This window comes from Zerene cesonia, chromosome 13 (assembly GCF_012273895.1).
Source record: "Zerene cesonia ecotype Mississippi chromosome 13, Zerene_cesonia_1.1, whole genome shotgun sequence".
Lineage (NCBI taxonomy): Eukaryota > Metazoa > Arthropoda > Insecta > Lepidoptera > Pieridae > Zerene > Zerene cesonia.
This window is the reverse complement of record NC_052114.1, coordinates 2,799,294-2,808,233: the sequence shown is the minus strand read 5'-3', so window position 1 is coordinate 2,808,233 and position 8,940 is coordinate 2,799,294. Positions and strand designations below refer to the sequence as shown.

The window sequence follows — 8,940 nt, the reverse complement described above, 5'->3', positions numbered from 1 at the left end:
TTCTCCACAACGGTCACAACATATCATGTATCCATCGTCATGTGTAAAATCACAAATGCATCTCGTTTTGCCTTCTTCTTCCCCTTCTGGAGCTGTTTCAGTATCACTCCCGCCTTGTTCTGGAGGTCTTCTCTCCCCTTCAATTGAGGATATAACTGATGCTGCATCATCATCTTGTTGAGGAGGTGGCTGTGGTTTGTATGTTATACAACTTACAGGTACTGTCGCAACTGGGAGAGGTGCTGGCACTGATGTTGGTATAATAGTTGAAAGAGTAAGGTCAAACGGTGTGGTGGTTGGAATTACAGGTGAGATTTTCAGGGGGCTCAATGGGGATGATACTTGTGTAACTGTTGTTATTGTTGCTGGTGCTGATGTTGTTGTTATAGTTGTTGAGACACTTGAAGGTGGGGTAGAAATTGGAGCAAGAGTCGGGGATGACACTGTTGGTTGCTTTTGCATTGGCAGGGCATATGTATGATCCAGCATTATAAAAGCCAGTGCATGGTGTGTATATCGTCGTAACTCTTCAGACAAGTTTGGCCTCTCTTCCGTACCGATAATATCATCAGCAGTAAGTAAAGTTGATTTATCTCCACTGTAAAAGATGAAAATTTATGAGTTAATTATTTGCTTAACTTTTTATTATTTAGGTATAAAATTCATTATTAATATATAACATATTTAAATATGATGCAGATCAAGTACCCATACTTTATTAAAAAACTTCAAAACTTAATGAAATAAGAAAAGTATGACAAATATACTTACAAAACAATCCTTTTGCGATTAGTTGGTTTAACTTCAGTAATCTCTTCAATGGGATGAGGGGATTTATTATTCCGTTTTGGAGTGACTGGTGTAGGGCTCTGTTGAAGCATGAGTTTTGGTTGAGATAAAGACTGTAAAATTTGTGCTGTTAACTGTTGATTTGCTGATACTTGAGATATTGTAGAGAGCTGGTTGTCAGGTCCATATGTTTGAACATAGCGTAGATTAGGTGTAGCTCCAGACTGTACGTAATGAGGTCCTTTTGGAAGACTTGTGCTTATTGGAGCTGTGGTTAATAAAACTGGTCCACATGGTGATTGTAGCACCAAACGTTCTGCTTTTTGCACCTTTTGTAAAGCCAAAGGTTGATGATTCTTAGTAGAAGGACTGCCTACCTTTTGTATAACCTTAGAAGTATTACTATCCATGTTGTTATAATTCGAAGATTGACCTTTGTATGTGACGCTGGCTACAGGCCATGTCTTACTTTCTGATTTATGAGCAGTACCAGCCTGCTGAATAATCTTTATTGCTCTGGATTGATTTTTTTGCACTTGGGAATTCTTACCCTTAAATGTATTAACAGATTTCTTTCCAGAATGTACCGACACCTTATTTGGTGCAGATACAACTCGTGACAAAATGTGACACTGCATGTTTCCAGACGATGCAGCCACCATAGTATTAAGATTAGCACCATTGTTCACCTTATTTATATTTGTGCCTTTAGTGAACCCATATGATACATTTTTTACTGGACTGTTGTTAATAACTGTAGGTGATAAAGTCGCACCACCAATAAGAGACTGACTTTTACCTGTCTTAGTACAGAGGACAGAGTTATTTATATGTTTTTGGGACACCACATTAGCACTTAGTTTATATACATGATTCTGGGTTCCATACACTTGAGTTGTCATATCTTTATTTTGCGTTATGTATTGCTGTGAATAATTAGCATTTTTTGGTAAAGTTATGTTACTTAAAATTTGCACTTTAGAAGTCTTAGGGCGAGAATTATAATTTGTCTCTATAATATTTGCCCTCCTACCAAGATTAGCATCATTGACATAACTTTCGCTTGTGATTATGAACTGCGATACACCTTGTTGTCTATCATCATCATTTTTATTATCAGTAGGTGCACTTGTTGCAAGAATTGTAGGCAACCACAATGTTTGGTTACCTGTGACATCTTGGGAAACATTTTGAATAGCAGTTATATTTCCAACAGCTGCATCAACATTAATTGTAAAGTTCTGTGGAAGTTTGGCAACATTCTGTACAATTGCACTACTCAAAGGTGCTTGAATAAGTGTTGCAGTATTCTCTATATAATTTCCATCACTGGAGTCATCTGTTTCCTGCAATATGGGGTAGGCAATATGCCCCACAGTATCAAGAGAGGCCTCCTCTATCCTCATGATTCTTGGAAGGGAATCTACAGACATCTCACCATCACACACTTTATCATTAATGTGATAATCAATATCTTTATTCTCTAGTTTATGAACAGATTTTATAATACTTTCATGGTTCGTGGAATCAGGTTCAGGGTCGCCCTCATTACTAGATATGGGTACAGCCCTCAAAACAGGTGTACGAACACTTGGCGCATCCATAGTATTCATTACTTTTGATTCCAATATGTGTTCAAAAATGTTTTCACTGGAGGTGGTCGGCCCGTAACTCTGTAACAATATTATTTGCTTATTAGCTTTGATTTGCTTGTGAAGGACATACATTTAAACGGTTTATAAAATATATGTGAAAAATTACGATATTTGTTTTAATTTACAACAAAGATATCATAATGCATCAACCAAACCTTTTATCTTATAGAAGTACTTGAATATCAAATCAACATCCCATATCATGTGTCCTAATTCAAATTGATAGCACTACAACAACATATTATATTTTTAAGAAACCCACAACACTTACCAACCTTATGACTAATACTTAGAATAAATTTAAATCTAAAGGATGTAATAATACAACACCAGTATAAAATTCTTTATTTAATTTAAATATTTCTTGCAGCACAGAATACATAACAATAAGTATAATCTAAAATGGAATAAAATCATCAATAGATGTATATACGTATGCTTTTTTATGAAATTATGTTTACACACAGTAACATTTCTTTAACCCGATAAGAGATAAATCAAGACCAATGCAAAAATAAGGAATTGTAATGATTATATTAAAAATACGCATGTAAAAATCTCATAAGAACATTAGTAAACATTTTAAAAGCAGTACCTTTCAGCTTACTAAGACTCCTCAGTAAATGTTGAATGTAACATGCTAGTAGTGTTATTTGGGTTTTTCTTAGGGTAATATTTTACTCACTTGCCGGGCCACAGGTTCATATTCCGATGAAGTTGACATGCTGAGAATACCATCTTGGGTAAGACCCGAGATGATGCCGTGGAGAACGCCTTGTCTCCGAGTTAAATTTATTCGACTGCAATCGAAAATTGATGGTTTATCCCTGCGCCTTTTAATATCTTCATATATAAATTCAGGATCGGAGTATATTATGGCCGGAAAATATTTTTAACGCTCGTATACGACTCTATTGTCGAGGTCATTGTTCCAAATTATATTCAAAATTCACATTATATCGCTTCCTACGAGAAAATACAAGGGATCACAGCAAAATAAAATACAAATACGCATAGGAAATATACGTAAAGTTGCAAAATAAGCAGATAGGTTAATATTCACTGCCGCCATTATTGTGGCACGAAAATGAAATGTCTCCAAACATCAAAAAAGTAAACACTAACCTAAAACGAAAAAATTTAAACGAAATGTATCCTTCCACATAAAAGTATAGTTGCAAATATAACATGAAACTTTTAATTTGATTCCGGTTAGTAACAAAGAAGTGAAAAATATAATAATTATAATAAGAAAATGAGGTTTGTGTATTTTCAAGTATATGTAATCGTTTAAAAGAAATAAAAAGCAGAATAAGTCTATTGCAGTGGTAATGGGGATTATAATATCAACAAATTTACATTTATACTAACACAATAATTTTATAAAGAAATCTAGATGTAAACACTTTTAAAGTAAAATAAGAATATAAATTGTACTAACCTTTGCTCAAAGAAAATAACAACCCCTACGACGTATTTAAGCTATTTCCGTCAAATATTTTCATAGCACAAATTAAAAAGGCCTTAAAGTCCGAAACTACGACCAAAACATTCACAAGAGTCGAAGATGGCGGCCATTGCATTTTCGTGATACAAAACAACGGGGGGGTTTCATGGAACAAGTCGAAGTAGTGTCGACTTCCGGTCAAATTTAGTATGTATGTTTGCTAATTTAATTGTTCGAAAGTATCTTAAATTAACATTAATTATTTAATAAAATAAGAAATATTTTTTTTACCATCTAAAATATTACTTGCCTCTTTATTTATCTTCTTTTAAGTAAAAGAGCAACATACTTGAGCAATAGTTTTCATAGACAATGTAAATTTTTTTGAAATAGTCTATTGCTTATGGTAGTTTATTGCTTATGATTTATACAGATGATTTAAGCTGTATGTTATCTGTATTCAGAATAACAGATTAATGAACAGTATAAGATGCGTTCAAAATGTATATTATATTAATAGTACTGCCTTTGCTATTTAACATATTGGAGACAGTAAAAATACTTTTACTTATTATATAAATATAAAATATTGAATGTCCCATACATAGAAATAATTTGTTGTAAGATATTACAGCGTTATGAAAGTCGTATCAGGTAGGTACCTACATACATAATACGTTTTATCACAGCACCAGCTACACCTGGGGATTGAGTCTAATCTGTGGATTCAAATGATCTTAGCGATTTTTGTAATTCTCTCCGATCGTGCCTGAGAATAAATAATGTGATGTTTAATTTTTAGTTTTATAGCATTGAAATGCTTTATAAATGAGAAATTTTGAAAGAATAGAAAAAATTCGATCACGAGGCAGGATTCGAACCTGCGTATCTTGCCTAACCGTAGCAACGCCTAGCCTCTCGGCCACCCGTGATCCTGCCACAGTAATCGGGGCCACAGTAAGGGCCCTTAGGCACATGAAACCAAAAGAGTAGAAGAAATTCGATTACTGTGGCAGGATCACGGGTGGCCGAGAGGCTAGGCGTTGCTACGGTTAGGCAAGATACGCAGGTTCGAATCCTGCCTCGTGATCGAATTTTTTCTATTCTTTCAAAATTTAATGTGATGTTGATTATAAGGTCATTACATTTTAAGAGTAGTTATTTTTTGGTTCATATTAATAAGTACATGTTAATTTTATAGTACGTCAATTAATAGGCAAAATTTTTGAGTAAACAATATCTACCGATGGAATTGATCAACGATGTGCAGCACTTATCTGTAACCTATCATTATATAAGTTCCGGGATGAATACAAAGGAAGTTGACTTCTATTGATTTGTTCAAAACAGTTTATTATAATATATTGTGGGATTCGAGCACGCTTCGACACGCATTGGGTCAGCTCGCACCGGGGAAGAACCACACCCTCACAGAAAACCGGCGTGGAATAGTGGCATGCCACTGTGTTTCGTACGGTGAGTGGGGGAGCCGGAGGCCCGTTTCCTTTTCCTCACCCGTCCCAGTCCATTCCTTCTTTCCAGTCGTTAATCCATTCCTTTTCCCTTACCCCAAAAAAGAAGGCAGCGCATTCGCAGAGGATCTACCTTTGCGAATGTTCATGGGCGGTGGTGATCGCTTACCATCAGGCGAACCACCAGCTCAGTTGCCCGCTATGACATAAAAAAAATATATTTTAATGTACTTGCATTAAGTAGTAATTTTAAGATGATGACAATAATGCCGACCACATACACTCGCACAAATGTATAGAAAAAACATTTTCTACAATGTTCTGTACATGAGCATAAACATTTGTACATTGTGAGAATATTCGTAATTACAGTTTTTTATACAAGTATTTTTTTTGGTTTAAAAACATTTTAAATATTTAAAAAGATGAATATAGATAGGAATTGGAGAGTGTGTCACGAAAAAAGTCTATAGAAGCAGCGCTGTCTATGGCTGACTTGGTCTAAAATAATGTTGCCAGTATTATTCAACACAAATGCCCGCAGCGTAGAGGAGTATTGATGTGAAAAGGGTTGTAGTTAATAACGCATTGTGCCATTGTTTGTGTTGAGAATAGATGTCGAAAATAAAAAAAATAAATAAATATAGAATTACTCTGTTGTGTGTAATGTTGTTCAATCAGTTTTATTTAGAACCCTTACTTTAGTTAGTAACGATTGTGCGTTAAGAGTGAATTGTCTAAAACCATTTTTAAAGTATTTCAATGCAATCCTTCATCACTTGTTCACTAGATCTAGTGGTGGTCTTAGGTGGGGGCGCATGGGGTGGTACGTCCCGGGCTCTGGTTCGGGGCGTCCAAATAGCTGCAAGTTCTCTTTATCAAATCGTAAATAAGCCTTGAAGACATACTTTATACTTATTTAAAAGTACGTTTGGGTTTGGAGGCCCCTCAGACAAAACAAGTAGTCACACAAACCAGAACAGTGTTTAAGTAACATATGTATATAGGAGAAGTTAGGCTTGAAGTACATAAATATATGAATATACTCTCGTAAATTATTATGTCATAACTAATCGCTCGTCCCGCCTCCGCCCGGATATCAAGATTCCTGTATTATCCCAAGGGAGCATTTAATCAGGACAAAAGTATCCTATCCCCCAAGTGAGCTCATACCGTCTGTATGCCAATTTTATCAAAATCCGTTCAGTAGTTTTATCGTGAATGACGGACATCCAAACGGGAAGTGTGATTAATTTGGAAAAACTTGTAGTTTTGGCGTTCTGGTGATACTCACGACTTCTCTTTTCGTGATCACACGCATTTATTAATTTTTAGCTCACTGGCTCTTTTCCGAGTGCCGAGTTACCCTTTTTAGAAATACAAGGTGGCAAGACTGATGTTAATTGTCATTTGAGTTTGACAATTTGCACACAACACAACGTGCGTTTAGCGCTTGCTTGCTTTTTTGAATGGTGATAGGTTATCCAGTTTTATAATTTTACTACAATTTTGTAAAACACATAATATGACGACGAGTGATTTTGTACTAAATGACAGTGAAAGCGATGTAGATTCTGACGAAGAGGTAATTAGATGAACGATATGATTTTGTTTCCTAACTTCAAACTTGAGATAAATTAAATTTCCACCCCACTTTCAGTTGCAAGAAGCTTATGCAAAAGGATTACTTAAACCTGGGCTTAATGAAGAAATAGAAAAAATTGAAAAGCGTCATGTAAACAATATAGCAGATTTAAAAGCTAAATTAAAAGAATTTGAATTAAAATTACCATGGGTTGAAACTTTAGACCTGGTGACTACAGTAGCTCCTTTGGCACCAGATGTGGCCTTACAATTACAACAAACTGCACAACATAGAAAGTAAAGTTATTTCCTAATTAATGCTGTTTCTAATATTTTCTTGTTGACTGTTATTCCCATAAACAAAAAGGAGTTTTTTTAATGTTGCTAGACAAGAGAGGTTTCAACGGGTTTTCAGGTTTGGAGAATGCCACAGTACCATTTTGTACCTCCCTTCAGTATCAGAGTCCATTTTTGTAGAAAAATATAACTGCCTTAAAGCATTTAATACCTTTGTAACCTTTTCAATAATAACAAAGAATGATTTAGCATTGTACATCCTAGAGAAACATAAAATTTATTGAAACCCATAGTTTTGTTATTACCTAAATCTTAGTGAGTTAAATTATAACTGATTCATTACATTTTTAGAAACATACAGGAAAATAGTAAAGGTAAGCAGATATATGATCCAGCGCAAGATCCAGTGTTGAATGAGTTTAAAAGAGAGAACCTTATCCATCGGCAAGCACAGGCAGCTGTTGTGGATGGGATCAAGCGCTTGAAGGAGCTCAATATTCCCACTAAAAGGTATTTTGTAACAGACAGACACAGTTTATTGTTTTAATATATGCTGTAGGGTTATGGTATTATATTGAATTACCATGTTAGGTCTTACTCTTATTATTCTTTTTGTATCCTAAGTTCATTATAAATATATAATGAACTTTTTCAAGTATTGTGAACTAATAATCTCCACACTAAAACTATATCATTCTGTGAACATGCACAATACTTGCTGTTCACCCCGGCTTCGCCTTTGGTATGTTTCTGAGGTATAAAGTATGCTATAGCACTCGGGAATAATGTAGCTTTCTTTTGGTGAAAGAAATTTCAAAATCGGTCCAGTAGTTTCTGAGGCTTTAGGGTGCAAACAAACAAAAAAATTTTTCCTCTTTATTATATTAGTATAGATAACATTTAACCATCCTTTTTAATTTTAATCTCAAAGCTCAAGTGAAGTAATTCTGAAAACACAGCTTCTATGAAGTGTATTTGTATAAATTGTGTAACAATGAACTATGTTTGATACATATATGGTCATAACTTGCATGCAGTTAAATGTATTAATAGTTTTTTTATATTATAAGGAGAGTAAATGTTCATTTGTAAAGAGCTATTGATTTGAAAACCAACAAATACATTATAGGCCAGATGATTTCTTTGCGGAGATGGCTAAAACAGATGAGCACATGCAAAAAGTCAGGAAGAATTTGATGGCGAAGCAAGCTGCACAAGCGAGAGTGGAGAAAGTGAGACAACTGAGGGAACAAAAGAAGATTGCTAAGCGAGTGCAGGTAATGAAATTTGCTACATTGTGACCAGGGTTTTTATTTGAACCACATTGGACTAGAATAAGGTTACTGATATGGTGTTTCTCTATAAGTACAATTTTGGCCCCTTTAAGCTTAGAGTGAGTGTTACCTTCTAGTGAAGCATGCTTAATATTAGATAATATCTTTTCTACTTGTACTACCAGCAGTTAAGATTATGGTCAAGCACTTCCCCATTATGAATAAAAAAATACTCATTTTGAGGTGAAGCTTGCTTGTTTGTTTATATATTATATTTTACTAGTCTGTCCTGGCTGCATGATTGTGTGGTACACATAGGCACTAGGAGATCACATACAAATCTAACCATTCTTTGATATGGGTCCTGCAGATTCTGAGATAGAATCTGCAGGAAAAAAATATAGGTATAACAGGAATTTTCC

General features: G+C 34.8%; 2 protein-coding genes across 3 annotated transcripts in view; one reads left to right on the top strand and one right to left on the bottom strand.

Moving 5' to 3' along the window:
* Positions 1-4,032, bottom strand: part of LOC119831415 — a 16,663-nt gene extending 12,631 nt beyond the window's left edge. The window contains exons 1-4 of one of the 2 annotated variants that reach the window (XM_038354746.1): positions 3,886-4,032; positions 3,130-3,410; positions 772-2,462; positions 72-598 (exon numbers count right to left, since the gene is read on the bottom strand). In XM_038354746.1, the coding sequence (XP_038210674.1) occupies positions 72-598; positions 772-2,462; positions 3,130-3,168 (2,257 nt within the window). In that variant the 5' untranslated portion in view covers positions 3,169-3,410; positions 3,886-4,032. The remainder of the gene's footprint in view (positions 1-71; positions 599-771; positions 2,463-3,129; positions 3,411-3,885) is intronic. The other variant, XM_038354744.1, reaches the window with a different exon arrangement.
* Positions 4,033-6,776: 2,744 nt separating this feature from the next.
* Positions 6,777-8,655, top strand: LOC119831255 (probable rRNA-processing protein EBP2 homolog). The gene is made up of 5 exons (XM_038354548.1): positions 6,777-6,948; positions 7,024-7,244; positions 7,596-7,754; positions 8,374-8,521; positions 8,632-8,655. Exons 1-5 carry the CDS (start codon positions 6,889-6,891, stop codon positions 8,653-8,655), a joined length of 612 nt encoding a protein of 203 aa, XP_038210476.1. The 5' UTR covers positions 6,777-6,888.
* The last annotated feature ends 285 nt before the right edge of the window (positions 8,656-8,940 follow it).

Coding starts and splice junctions, on each gene's coding strand:
- LOC119831255 (XM_038354548.1), top strand. CDS start 6,889: ATGACGACGAGTGATTTTGTACTAAATGACAGTGAAAGCGATGTAGAT. Junction 6,949..7,023: donor ATGTAGATTCTGACGAAGAG/GTAATTAGATGA, acceptor CCCCACTTTCAG/TTGCAAGAAGCTTATGCAAA. Junction 8,522..8,631: donor AGATTGCTAAGCGAGTGCAG/GTAATGAAATTT, acceptor GGCCCCTTTAAG/CTTAGAGTGAGTGTTACCTT.